This window comes from Panthera uncia, chromosome B4 (assembly GCF_023721935.1).
Source record: "Panthera uncia isolate 11264 chromosome B4, Puncia_PCG_1.0, whole genome shotgun sequence".
NCBI lineage: Eukaryota > Metazoa > Chordata > Mammalia > Carnivora > Felidae > Panthera > Panthera uncia.
In genome coordinates this window covers 74,425,500-74,439,969 of record NC_064809.1, presented here as the reverse complement: position 1 = coordinate 74,439,969, position 14,470 = coordinate 74,425,500, and the positions used below count along the sequence as shown (strand labels likewise).

Here is a 14,470-nt window from a genome sequence, read left to right as displayed (position 1 = left end):
CACCAGGGTAAATACACTGCTGTTTACCATCTTATCAAGTCTCTTCTTTCTGCTGGATATTGCTTGGATCACTGTTAAAAATGATTGATGAATTATTTCCCCTTTTGAATTCTTAGTTTTTTATCTACTAAAAGTCTTCAGTCATATTATTACTCTTCTGTTCTAGAAGAGTCTGCTACAGCAGTTGGGAAATTATGTGTTTGGGGTGGAAGGGGAGGAAAAGAGAGGATGAGATATGAGCTGATTGATTTGTCCAACCGTTTGGAAGAGGTTGGGCTTCACAGGAGAGTTTCAGTGGTCTGAAAAGACAGGGATTCCTCCACTTTTTGGTTGTTACTGACAGAAACTTAATGTAGGGGCACCTGGCTGGCTCAGTTGGTAGAACATGAAACACTTGATCTCAGGGTTGCGAATTCAAGCCCCAAGTTGAGTGTAGGAATTACTTAAAAATAAAATCTTAAAAAAAAATAAACAATGCAGACTAATTTGCAAAAGATAATTTACCATCTTTAAATAGCATCTATATGCTGATGACTTCCAAAATGATGCTGCCAACCTGGATCTCCAGACTCATTTATATCCAATTGCCAAGTGGCTACCTCTACTTGGATGTCCAGTCAGCAAATCAAACTCATCATGGCCAATGCCTTGTTCCTAACCTTCCCTTTCCAGCTCCCCCGCAACAAACTTACTCCTTTCTCCATTTCAGTTAATGAAGACTCCACCATCCCAGTTGCTCAGGTCAAATACTTTGGAATTTTTGGTGAATTTGGGTGAATTCTTTTATTCACTCTCCACAAACTGCCAAACAATTCTATTGGCTCTGCTTTCAAATCCATCAAGAATCTGACTATTTCTGGGGCACCTGGCTGGCTCAGTCAGTAGGGCATGCGACTCTTGATTTCAGGGTTGTGAGTTCAAGTCTCATGTTGGGCACGGAGCTTAATGTAATAAATAAATAAATACATAAATACATAAATAAATACATAAATAAATAAATAAATAAATAAATAAATAAAGTTAGAGATAACTATGCTTGTATCTATAGACAAAATGTGGCAAGAAAAAAAAGTGTTTTTTTTTTTTTTTAAGAGCAAGACAATAAATGAATATAAAATATAATTATTGAACTGACACAAACTAAAAGAACTCTTATTTTCAGTAACTGTAACCTGTGGTAAAAAAGACACATTTTCAAATGGACTATAGTGAAAACATTTTCCACATCAGCTATTCAAAAGTTAGTACCAGTGAGGATTGAACTATTAACTTCTACCAGTTCCAGAAGTTTAATGGCATTATCCATCCAGAGTGTCTGCAACGGAATTATATTTCCAATGGCACGATAAAGTCTGAATATTTGCTCTGAAGTTTGCTCCTCCCATTTTATACAGCTGGTACCAGCAGAAATCTTAGGGGCATGTGTCACTCCCTCAGTTGGCTGCTGCCTTCCATTGCTCAAACTCTCAGGCAAATTTTTCAAAACTGAAATAAGCATGTTGGCACCCAGTCTTGACAGCACTGCCTCCAGTTCCTTTGCGGTGCTCTTAGGTGGCACAGGAACCGTTTCCTGTTTGAGAATTGGGCCTACGTCAAACCTTTTAGGTCTAATTTGCATAATTGTCACTCCAGTAACTGTGTCTCCATGAAGCACGGTATGGATTATAGGCGCTGGACCACGCCACCTCGGGAGGCAACTGGGATGGACATTCAATATGCCATAGGGAAATTTAAGAATAAGAGCCTCACTCAAAAGTCGGCCAAATGAAGCTACCACTCCAACGTCATATTCTCCAGATCCCACATCTGGCCACTCATACACGGGAAGCTGAGATTGGACAGCATATTGCTTCACTGGCAGTCCTTTTGGTGATGGGGAGGGCACTGTGACCACCTCCAATTTTTCAATTAACTCTTCCTCTTTGTTTTCCCTGGCGGCGTGCAGCGCCCGCAACGCCTCTCGGGCAAACTGGTCCGTACCGAAGAAGAGCACCCGCCAGGGCGGCTTCTCGCGGACTCGGACGCCCCGGCCGTCTTCCCTGCCAGGGGACGCACCAAGCCCGGCCAGCGCTCGCCACTGGGGGGTCGGCCTTGCGTCCGGACCACCACCAGCCGGCCGAGAACCCCAGCAACGCCGCATCAGCACCCTCATAGCCTCTGAAGGAAGCCTACCCTGCCAAAAAAGTTTTTTTTAAAAAAAGAATCTGATCATTCCTCTCCATCTGCACAGCTACCCTGGTTCAAACCACTAACATCTCTCACCTGTACTATTGTATTAGCCTCTTAACTGGTCTCCCTGTCCATGCCTCTATTCAGTTTGTTTTCTTTTTTTTTTTAATGTTTACTTATTTTTGAGAGAGAGAGAGTGAACAGGAGAGGGGCAGAGAGAGGGAGGACAGAGGACCTGAAGCAGGCTCTATGTTGACAACAGTGAGCCTGATGTGGGGCTTGAACCCACAAATCATGAGATCGTGACCTGAGCCGAAGTCAGACACTCAACTGACTGAGCCACCCAGGCACCCCATTCGGTTTTTTTTCAATGCAACAGCTATTATAATCCTGTTAAAACATAAGCTAGGGGGTGCCTGGGTGGCTCAGTCAGTTAAGTGTCCAACTCTTGATCTTGGCTAAGGTCATGATCTCACCGTTTATGAGATCCAGCCCTGTGTGAGTCTCTGAGCTGACAAGTGTGGATCCTGCTTGGGATTCTCTCTCTCCCTCTCTCTCTGCCCCTCCCCTGCTAATGCACACACACACTCTCTCTCTTTCAAAATAAATAAGTATTTAAAAAACCCACATAAGTTAGATAATATTATTCCTTTGCTCAAAGTCCTCCAATAGCTATCTATCCTACTTTGAGAAAAACCAAAGTCATTATGGTAGCCTACAATGGCCTGCACAGTATGATTTCTGGTTACTTTCTGACCTCATCTTTTACTCCTCTTTCTCCTGCTCATTGCACTCCAGCCACACTGGACTCCTTGCTGTTCTTCTAACACATGAGGCATAGTAGGCATTTACCATCCTCTCTGTCTGGATCATTCTTCTCCCAGATATCTACATGGCTTACTCCCTTACTTTCTTCAGATATTTCTCCAAATCCAAATGTCATCTTATTAATGAGGCCTTCTCTGACCATCCTATTTAAAATTTTAACCTTTCTTCCACCTCTATCCCTTTTTAGTTTTATTTTTATTAACACTGATCCCTAACATCTGTACATTTTACTTCTTCAGTTGTAAATTTCAAAAGGGCCAGATATATGTTCTTTTTGTTCACAGATATATCTTCAATGTATAAAACAGTATCTAATATATAATAAGGCTTTCAATCAAAATTTGTTGAATAAATAAATGAAAAGTCAAGGTGATAACTTCAGGCATGGTTGGATTCAGGTTTTCAGCATGTTACTAGAACTATGTCTCTGTCTCTTAGCTTTGCTTTCCCCAGCAGGCGTGAGGTGTGATGGGTGATGGCATGATGGCCACCAGCAGCTCCAGATTTACATTCTAACAATCCAGTAGCCCTAATGGAGAGTATCTTTTTCCTGACTGTTCCAGTGAAAGCCTTGGAAATGAGCCTTATATTCTGGGTTTGGGTCAAGTCTAAAACAGTCTCTGACGATGGGGCAAGAAAATACTGTGGTAAGGCCTGGGTCATAGGGCCCCTTGGAAAGGGGGTGAAGTTCAGCTCTATTTGGACTGAGAACAGGGGACTGGGGGTTACCTAAGAATAAAGGGGGTGCTTATTACTTGAAGAGGAGGGATGGAAGCTAGGCTAGCAGAAACAACAAATGTCCATCACATCATCAGCGATGACCGATCAGCAGACCTGGCCCAGAATAGCATTCTTCTGCACCTCCCTTTTCATGTCCAGTCAGATCAACCTCTGAACTTTTGTAAGACTCTCTCCTCCTAAATGCCTTTTCACCTGTCTCTGTCAGTTAAGGTCTTCCTCATCCCTCAGTGCCCAGTTCAAATAAGAGTCCCTGGAGATAACTCTTAACAGATGTGGTCTCTCCGTGTCCTGAGCATTCTAATTGTTTTAGCATCCTACTTCTCTTGTAGTTAGTTTTACACACTATGCCCTGTATTTTACTTATTTGTATACTTTACGAGCTCCTTGCGGGAAAGGGCCGGGTGCATTTCCCGGATGTCCAAGCAGGCGCCTCACACCTTCAGCACCCCCGGTGATTCGATTCGTACCGGGGCCGCCAGGGCGCGCTAGGCGCCAGGCGCGAGGCCGCCGGGGGGCGGGAGGCGCTGCGATTGGCAGGTACGGCCGTCAATCAGGCGCGGGGGAGGGCGGGGCGGGACGCCCGGGAGGCCTGTGGGCGGGAGGCGGGCCCTGCATGAATGGGGCGCGCGGCGCGCGGGCTGCAGTCGGCGCACGGGGGGGAAGCCGGAGTCTCAGCCGGGAGTGGGTGGGAGGAAGCGAGGGGGGGTGCAGGGAAGGGAAAGAGCGCGAGGGGGCGGGGAGGGGCAGCGGCAGGAGCGGCGCGCCGAGAGCGGCGAGGCGGCGGGTGTGAGCGTGAGCGGTGGCCGCCGTACGGGTCGCTTCGGTGCCGCTGTCCGCTGCGCTGCCTCCGCCCTCGCCGCGCGCCACCGCCTGCGGGACCCTGTGGAGCTCCCAGCGCCCCTCACGGGGCAGAGGAGTCGAGACTAGGGGAGCCGGCGCAGAGGGAGGAGCCGGGTCGGAGCTGCCGAGCCCAAGGCCCCCGGGCGTGGAGGTGGGGGGCTGAGGCCCCCGAGGGGGCCCCGCCGCGATGGGCAACCTGGAGAGCGCCGAGGGGGGCCCGGGCGAGCCGCCTTCAGTCTCGCTGCTGCCGCCGCCCGGCAAGATGCCGATGCCTGAGCCCTGTGAACTGGAAGAGAGGTTCGCCCTGGTGCTGGTGAGAGCTGAGCCCAGTCCCTTCCCCCTCTTACCGTCTCCGAGGTCCCAGCGCCCAGGGTAGGACTTTGCCCGGGTTCCCCCATCCGGCCCACCCCTTAAGGGGGGCGCTTCCGACAGACTCAGTGCCTTCTTGGCAACCTCTGAGCAGCCGCTGGCCGCCCGACAGCCCCGTCGGGGACCTCTCGACCGCGGCCTCAACCGCTGGACACTTCGGAGGAGGGGTCCTCAGCCTGGGACCTCCCCAGGATCCGCGCTTCTCCCTCCTCCCAGTCCCCTTCTCTGCAACCCTCTCACTTCTCCTCACTTCCCCGACAGCCTTCCCGGGTCCCTGGAATTCTCACTTCTAAGTCTCTGGCTGGTGCGGGGGAATTCAGAAACTTGGGGCCGGCCCCTTCCTCAGCTTAAGTCAGGGTTCTCGGACTGGGGAGACTGCCTCTCGTTAACATGCAGGCTTCCCAGGGAGTGGGTCCCACTTCTAGCCTAGACCAGATGTTTGGGGAGAGCGGTGGGGGGAACGGAGAGGGGGCTGGGAGCTCTTGAAGGGGGTGGAATAAAGAGTGATGCCATTCTACTTATTTTCAGAATGGCCTGCAGGCATCCTGCAGAGTTATAGTGGATTTGCCTAAAAGGCTGAACATGTGGATAAGCCATTTCACCAGTGTATTTTTCCAATTGAAACAATACACAAACTATCCCGCCTCCCTTTTTTTCTCCTTCTTTTTATGTTAAGCCCTGGTGGCTGGTTTGTGTTCTTTGCCTGTGCTTCTTTTTAGGCTTTATGTAGGTTCCCCAAAGACCTGTGTAGATGAATTTTAAGCTGACTTTGGGAATCTCCTTTGGTGTGGGAATTGGACATTGATGTCAATGGCCCTGTGGATAGAGAGGATCTGAGCTGGTATCACTGAGATGGAGCCAGAAAATATGTTGGAGGTAAAAATGAAGTTTTGGAGAAAGAAAGTGAACTAGGTGACAGAACATTTGCTAGGAGAGGTAAACCTTTGAGAAACTTGAGGAAATAGTTCCCAGTTCCTCAAAGAACTCTCTAAAGGGGTTAATGCTGCTGTTATTGTTGGTATGGCCTGAAGGGCCGACTTTGCCTTTGCCCATGCGGAAGGAATAGTTGTGGATTTAGCAGCCTGATTGGATTACATCTGCCTTGGAATAGGGAGATTAGATCTGTTGGCATCAGTGGGACTGTCTAGAGATCCTGGCCTCTCCGATGGTGGAGAGCCTGACATTAGCCCACTGGCACCACAGCCAGCTTAGAGGCATTCCAAGGGGAAGTGGTGTTACTGGCACCTCTCGGCCCATCAGGTCTGCAGAGGGCCAGAGGGATCTGGGCCACACATCCTGTGGCCCTCTGCATTTCCCCCAGCCTCCTCAAGGGGTTGGGTGAGTCAGTGATTACTAATATGCTGTGGCCAACTCAGAGGCTGAGGAAGAGAGATTGAGATTTGGTGCCCTTGAGAACAAGAGCTCAACTGTTGGGAGAACGAGTGGGAGGGAATCTGTACTCCAGTGGGGGTGTGAACCCCCCCCCCCCCCCAGTGAGCTGACAGGAGGTAGTTACAGAAATTGGAGAGAAAGGGATGGTTTGAGGTGGACTGGGTGGGGAGCTGCCTTAGATAGGGGCTGCCAGGCTACCTGCCAGGTTGTAAGAGCTCAGAACCAGAGTCAGTCATGTCCTCACTGGAGCTTGGTTGACAAGTTTGTTTAGTTAGTTGGCAAATTGATGGCTTAATATCTACAAAATGCACGTGGTGTCTTGATTACTAACCAGAGCACCCAAAGAGCACAGGTCAAGCCAGAGACAGGACCACCCACTTGCAAGTTATACTATCTGTATAAAGTTTTGATTTGTTTCGTCTTGGCTTTTGTTTTGGTCTTGTTTCTGTGTGCCTGAGCTGCTGCTGTTGGGGGGTTGGGACAGGGCAGGCCAGGGCTAGTTAGCTGTCTTATGGGAGGAGGGGATTTTACCTCACTTTTCCAACACAGGAAAATCATGCTTTCTTGGGAATTTGAGTTCTTCTCTGGGGGCACTTAGAGAACTCTCTTTCCTCTGCTTCTGAAACATGCCCTTTTTTACTATCCTTCTTTCTACTATCCTACTGTTTGGGAACAGTACTGGCTGTTGGATACTTGAACCTAGAGCAAGCTCAGGTGTATTTCTTGAATAGTCAGGAGAAGCATATTGTAGTAGAAAAAGCAAGGGCTGTCTTAGTAACTGTCTTAACCTCTCTGAGCCTCATTTGTAAATTTTATAGATTTCCTTATCTAGAAAATGGGGTAATAATCTCTGTCCTGGTAGGTTTATGAGAATTAGATGAACCATGTATATAAGGCCCTTGGTACCCAGTAGGTACTCAATATAGATTAGCTTTTTTTTCTTGATTGTGAGTCAGACAAGTTGCTGCTTTCTTACTTTTTTCTTCCCCAGATTGTTAGCATCACTATGATTGATTTGGTTTATGAAAAAGCTATTTGGGAGTTTGTTGCAGTGTCTTGGTTAAGTGTATGGATGGATTTTCAAATCAAAGTAGGCTGAAATACTGGCCTCTCCACAGTCTCTAGTTAGAAAAGTGTTTGGACTTAAGCAAGTTGCTTAATATCTTTGAGTCCCAGTTTCTTATAAATGGAGATAATAAGAGTAATTGCCACATGAAGTTGCTTTGTGCATATAATGAAACGGGAAGTCAAGTACTTAGATAGCAGAGTCTGGCATCTACTATATGCTCAGTAAGTGGTAGCTTTTAAATTTGTAGCTCCCAGCAGTGACTCAGATCTGAGATCACTGGTATTCCCAAAAAGGATTTTAAGTTTAGAAATCTGATGAAACCAATTACCCTGTTCTGTGTAGCTAGACTCAGGATATGCCTTCTGCTGTCAGATGGAGGGCTTCCCCCAATTCCATTGTATCTGTGGAAACTCCCCCCTGAAAAGAACACTGGCTGGGAAAGTTGTATCATTGTGAGTCAAGACCACAGGCTCCCAGCTTTCTGGTGTAGACACATGATCTGACCCACAGCCTGTCAGCCGAGGTTGGAGAGCTCAAGGTCTGAGGCCATGAGGTGATTTGTTCAGGACATTGATGGCAAGAGTCCTAACCCAGCCCAGCGCCCTAATGCAAGGCTTCCCTACTGCTGTGCTGGGATACTAATTCCCTTATCCCTGGGGGCAGCTGAGGTCCCTGATTGGTCACCTCTGATTGGGATTAGTTCTACCATTTATCCCATGTGCTGTACAAATAGTATTATTTTCTAGGTGTGCCCTAATATGAAAAATGGTTGTGAGTCTGTGTTATGCTGTTTCTTTGGGTTCCTTCCTTACCCACCCTGTCTGAGCAGCAGCTCCTATTGAGTACTGACAAGTTTAGGGATGCTGCAGCTATTGGAGCTTCTCTATTAATACCAGAATGAGAACCTATCTCTGGTCTGATAAAGCCATAGTCTGTGTTTTGGTCCCAACTAGATTACTACCCAAGCTCAGTTTCGCACAAATTAGTATTCTGGCCAGTACTGGCCTTTGCTTAGATAGAGACGGGAGGCAGAGGGCTTTAAGAGCTTTGGAAGGATAGCCGTCTGCCCTTGTGTTTGTACCCTCATTTTTCTCTTTGCTGACTTATTACAAACTTGAAACAGAGTCCAAAGGTTCTGACGCCAGAAAAAACCCTGGATATCCCTTAGGAGGAGGCTCTCAGGGCCTAAGGGTGGGGTTGTATGACAGAGCCTGTCCCTACCATGGGTCCTCCTCTCACATTTCCCTGGTGATGACTGATGGCTTGGGGTTTTGCTGTAAGTGTAGCATTGATGTGGGAGCTAAGCTAAGCTGGGTGCTAGTTGTCTAAGAGGCTTTGAGGGCCTCCTTTGACACAGAAAGGGGCTGGGAAAAACTTGGACTAAATATCAAGTTCCAAATGGCCATGGTGGAAATTTTTTTCCCAGCCCTGGGGATTGTGGTGAATTAGTTCGGGCTGGAATAGGACATGGGGGAGGGAAAGGACCCTTGACAGCAGCTGGTCAGAGGAACCCCTTGCTCAGAGACCCCACTGAGAAGACCTTAGGAGCCTCATTCCCTTGACCTTCCCATATGACCCTGCCTTAGACTGGGAGAAGTGTGTGGGGTGGGGGCATAGGACTGACAGAGTGGACTTCTTGTCGTTTGGGAATGTTTTCTTTGCTCAGAGGGAGTTTCAGCTTTTTTTCTTTTTTCTCTTAAAGTAGTACTCATTCCCTGAGAAAAGTATGGGTGAGTTAGAAAGGAGAAAAGATTAGAGATTTATATTGAAGAAAAACATCCACATTTTCTCTAGTTCCTTTACCAAATGGAGCCAATGCGTTTTAAAACTTTTCATATTTTTCTCTGCATAAGGTTTTGTACAGTGTTGTAATATTGCTATGTATATATTTTGCTACGTATATATTTTTAATCCAGTCTGGGGTGTTGTTTTGTTTGTTTGTTTTGGGGGGGGGGTTGGCTTTGTTATTTCACTAGTTTTCCCAAGCTAGTCATTGTAAACATTTTTAAATGCTTGTACAGTGGTGCCTCAAGTGAATGTACCATTGTGTACTTAACTGTTCTATTGTTGGACATTTAAGTTGTTTGCTTCTGTTTGCCATCATAAACAATGCTGTGATGAACATCTTGGTGTACAAAACCTTTTCAATATTTAGAGTTTTCCTTAGGATAGAAGTCCAAAACTGAACTCGCTAGGTGGTAGGATATAAAATTTTTCAGGTCCTAAATACACATTGCCAAATGTTTTTTAGAAAGGGAGTAATGCATGTGAGTATCCTCAAAGGGAGGGAGGAAGATTGAGAAAAGCTTCTTTTCTCCTGATTATGACAATAATACATGTTTGTTAAGCAAATTTAGAAGTTAAAAACATAACAAGTATAAACTGTGTAGAAAAGAATAAAGAAAAGAATTAAGGGGCACCTGAGTGGCTCAGTCGGTTAAGCGTCCAACTTCGGCTCAGGTCATGATCTCACAGTCTGTGAGTTCGTGCCCTGCGACGGGCTCTGTGCTGACAGCTCAGAGCCTGGAGCCTGCTTCAGATTCTGTGTCTCCCTCTCTGTCTGCCCCTCCCCCACTCACACTTTGTCTCTGTCTCTCAAAAATGAATAAATGTTAAAAAAAATTTTTTTTAATAAAAAAAATTAAAATCACCTGTAATCTCACCGTCTACTATTAACATTGTGATGTACTTATATATATTTTAACAATTGGGATTATACTATGAAAATTGTTTTGTAAATTGATTTTTATTTTACTATCTTAGGCATTTTCTCCTTTGTTTAAACATTCTTTAGTATTAATAATTTCATGGCTGGATAGTGTTCCATAGTACAGTACTTTCTTACTGCTTTATCTTATATTTCGCTTTTTTGCCACTATAAATAACACTGTGAAGACTATCCTGTGCATAAATATTTGTGTGCATCTCTGATTATTTAGGATAAATTGCTAGAAGTGTAATTATTGGGTCAAAGGGAATATGCTTTTTAAGGTCCTTTGAGAAATATGCTTCTAAAAAAGTTGTACTGGTTAGCTTTTCACTGATAGCGTGCATCTCTCCCTTTCTTTGTAAGCTAAACATTACTGGATGTTTAATATTTTTAAAACTTTGCCAATTTCATTCATGAGAAATGCTGTCTTGTTTTACTTTGCATTTTTCTTTCAACATTTCGTCATAAGTGTTTTGGCCATCTTTTTGTGACCTTTGCTCTCTGTTGGGGATTTATTACATATACATATTTCTATGTAATAAATGTATACATTTCCACATTTTCATTATATAACTTTTTCACATATGAAAGAGCATATTATGTAAGATTAAAATAATAAAAAAAACAGACACTGGTGTATCTACTGTGGAGTTCTTGGAATTGCTTCCTGTCCCTTAATTTCTTCTCCCTGCTATTTTATCTGGGACGAAGAAACCCTTAGCTCGGGACTTGTTGGGTCTGGTACAAGTCTGCAGCTGGGACGGTCCAGGTGGCAGGCACACCAGTGTTTCAGAGCTCTGTCTGTGGGGAAACAGCCGCTACAGCTGGTGAGAACAGGAACTGGTCATGGTGGAAATAGCTAATCTTCAGTGAAGTGAAAAAAGGAGCCAAGGTGGAAAGGAAATGAGACCACAGATCCTCCCCTGCCCCTGAGGTCGCCTGGGAAGGCTGGTTGGAGCCAGGGCCCTGGTTCTGTGGTCAAGACCAGAGTTCCGCCCCAGAACTGACTGCGGCGGGTCCCGGGGACAGCAGCACTGGCTGCCTGAAGTCGGTGTGTTAACTGGTCACCCAGGCTGGTCACCTCCTTTCTGGGGAAGCATTTTTCCCAAGTCTGAGCTGAGCTGAAGCAGTGCCAGGGAAAGGCCGGGGGTTCATTCCAGTTCGGAAATGCACTTCAGAGAAGAGGAAGGACCTTTTCCTTTGAAGATAAGAGAGGGTGCTGTCTCCACACAGCCCTCCCACCCCCAGCTCTTTGCTGGGTACTTTAGGGCTCCCCCTTTGGATAGCACCAGTTGGGAATTTAAGGGGTTTTTGTCATCCATGAAGAAGTGTGTTGCAGAATAGAGATGAGATGAACAGCTAGAATTCCTGGGTTCCCAGTTCCAGTCTCTCTTTTGCCTCCCTCAGCAAAGCCACATCTTTGTATGTTGTTTTCCTTCCACAAGGGAGAATGAATCACCCAAGAAAGATGTGGAGCTGTCAAGCTGCCTCTCTGTCCTTGAGATACTCTGGTTTTCTTTCCCTCCCACCCTGCTCTCTACTCTTTATATCTTTCAGAATCCTCCTCTTTCCAGATTCTCTCACCTTTTCTGTCTTTCATCCCCTAGCAACAAAGTTGTGGGTTGGGAGTTTCTGTGTGGGGTAGGAGAGGAACCGGATAGGGGTTTTTGGAAGTACCTTTCCCCTCACCCCCAGATTTACTAATTTGCATATTTCTCTCAGTTTATGAAGTACTCTGAGATCCTTAATGTGTTGCAAATAATGTTCAGCACCACAAAGGGCTGGCAGAATTATTTACATGATGAATTTTGCCAGTAGAGGAAGGGTTTAGGCTGTTCACAATGTGATGGCTCAGTTCTTGTCCTTATCTCTTCCTCCTATCCCCTCCTCATCTCTTACCACCTTCCCACCCCCATCCAGACTTGGGCTGGTAGCCTTGCCTCTGGTTCCCTAGAAGCATTAACAGAGCTGGTATACTCTTTTTTCCCTACTTGCTCATCGACCCAAGTCTAGACTAGAGAATGCCATACCCTCCTCCAGTCGCCCAGTGCTTCTTGAAGTAGGAGCTAGGGATGAGCCTTGTGTTTGGTACTTCAGGAGATGGTTATCTTGTTTTAAGAACTGCTTACCTGAGGCTCAGAGTAGAGTTAGTTTCTGCTCAGTTTTTACAGGCTTCCTAGCTGGGAGCTGGGAAACCAATCCCTAGATCTACCCAAGTGTTTCTCATGAAACTTTTTAAAAAACATCTATTCTGGGTGGAAGGAGCCGGTTTGAGACTTTTGCTGGCTCTTGCTGATTATTGGAAAGGAAGAGCATCAGTTTTGGAATCAGAAAACTTTTTGTTTTTCAAGTTTTTATTTAAATTCCAGTCACTTAACATACGGTGTGGAGTCAGAAGACATAGGTTCTGATCCCACTTTATTTATTTTTTAAATATTTATTTTGAGAGAGAGGGAGTGCACTTGCATGCATGCAGAGTGGGGGAGAGCAGAGAGAGAGAGACAGAGAGAATCCCAAGCAGTCAGCACTGTCAGCACAGAGCCTGACTCTGGGCTCGATCCCATGAACTGTGAGATCATGACCTGAGCCAAGATCAAGAGTTGGATGCTTAACCAACTGAGTCACCCAGGCACTCCTCTGATCCTACTTTATAGCTTTTTTCCCTCAGCTGAATGACCTGAAGCTGAAAGCCTATAACATTTCTGAGCAAATTTCATTCTTTATGAAATGGGTAATGATAATACCTATCTTACAGGGTTTGATGGATATTTACAGTAGAAAACATAGTAAAAATACTTTGTAACCTATAACGGTTCTACCAGGAAATGTTTGTGTCATATACATTGCCCACTACACCGACTTCTGTTCCCAATAAATAAAAGTGGTTGTCAAGTGTGGGAGGTGTGATCCCAGAAGGGAGTTTTTGGAAACAAGTGGGGATATTTTGGTTATCACACTAACTGGGTGGTGCTATTGGCACTTAGTGCCTGAGGGCCAGGGATGGTAACTATCCTACAGTGTTTGGGTCAGCCAAGCACAGTAAAGAATGATCCTGTCCACATGCTGATAGCACCCCCACTGAGAATCCTCATCTACCAATCTGTACCTCCATTACCTTGTGTCTCAGTTGGGGATGAAGCTTCAGGTGCAGCGAAAGTGAAGGCACAACCATAGTTTTTGGTACTTTCTTGATTTTCCCTGCTTTGCCCTCAGGCAAGAAGTGGACTTCTTTTGTGACTTCTGTCTTTAGGTTTAAGGCCTGATTCCCTGATGCCCTCTGTGCTTTGGGCCCTACCCTAAAACTTACCAAGGAGCAGTGTGGGGTATGCATACTCCACTGCTGACCTTTACCCACCCCAGATAGCTCCTTAAGCCAGGGTAAAAATTCTTTTGGGTTGGGAATATGTATGAGAGATCTTTCAGCAATGCTTCTGAATCTTTTGGGTAACAGGCCCTGTTTCGAATCTGATTAGACGTGTGACCCCTGGTTCTCCCTGCCCTAATGCATATGTGCACACACAATATTTTGGGGGGTTAAAGCTTATTCTTGGATCTGCTTAGGAATCTCTGGCTTTGAGCCTAGAGTAATGGGAAGGTAGAGTTGAGTGAGTACAAGATACAAGTACTCTTGATGTTTTGTAAGGAGCAGCCCTGGTTATCAGGTCAGATGAAATGATGTCTCTTGGTGGTGGTTCCAAACAAGAGAGCTTGATCAAACTTGGCTGACTCCCATTCAGAGGGAGATATTCTGGCCCCTGGACATTTTGACTTAATTTTGATTAAGGACACTGTGTGGTGGGGTCTGCCCTTTTGAGCTACACCCTCAACCTCCAGGAACATCTAGGTAGGGATGACAGGATGTACTTTGATAAACCAGGGGAACCAGTGGCATCCTTGCAGGGAGACCCAAAGGTTAGCTCATATCCTGTGTTTGGAGGTAGTGCCATGTAGGCCTAAATTCTCTGGGAATATCCAGGCAGTCGGCTTCCCAGGGTGTGCCTGAGAGGGAACTGTGAACAACCACTCTCTAGCAGTTAAATCCTCTTGCTTTCTACCTTACAACAGCTATTGTTACTGCTACTACTAAAAGACTTTTAAATGACCTGTATGTTTTTTGGCTGCTTGGAATATTTCATAGTAAAATCTTTGAAGAAAAATTCAGATCTTTTAGGGGCCTTATTATGAAAAAAAGTGGGTTTTTTTTTTAAGACAACATTAAAAACATTTTCTTCTGGGTAGAGTCTCCCATCTCATCCTTATAGGAATAGATCAGTTTCTGGTTTCCACCAAATGCCTCAATTTAACTTGCATAGGTTAAGGAAAGAGAATTAACATTTGTTGGGTATATGCCA

At 45.7% G+C, this 14,470-nt stretch overlaps 2 protein-coding genes across 6 annotated transcripts in view; one reads left to right on the top strand and one right to left on the bottom strand.

Annotated features, from left to right (window-relative positions):
* Positions 1-1,125: 1,125 nt before the first annotated feature.
* Positions 1,126-2,172, bottom strand: LOC125920410 (methionyl-tRNA formyltransferase, mitochondrial-like). The gene has a single exon (XM_049627609.1). It carries the CDS (start codon positions 2,150-2,152, stop codon positions 1,235-1,237), a length of 918 nt encoding a protein of 305 aa, XP_049483566.1. The 5' UTR covers positions 2,153-2,172; the 3' UTR covers positions 1,126-1,234.
* A 2,289-nt stretch (positions 2,173-4,461) lies between these two features.
* FMNL3 (formin like 3) overlaps positions 4,462-14,470 on the top strand; it is a 53,797-nt gene continuing 43,788 nt past the window's right edge. For all 5 annotated transcript variants that reach the window (XM_049625415.1, XM_049625411.1, XM_049625413.1 and 2 more), the window contains exon 1: positions 4,462-4,891. In XM_049625415.1, the coding sequence (XP_049481372.1) occupies positions 4,766-4,891 (126 nt within the window). In that variant the 5' untranslated portion in view covers positions 4,462-4,765. The remainder of the gene's footprint in view (positions 4,892-14,470) is intronic.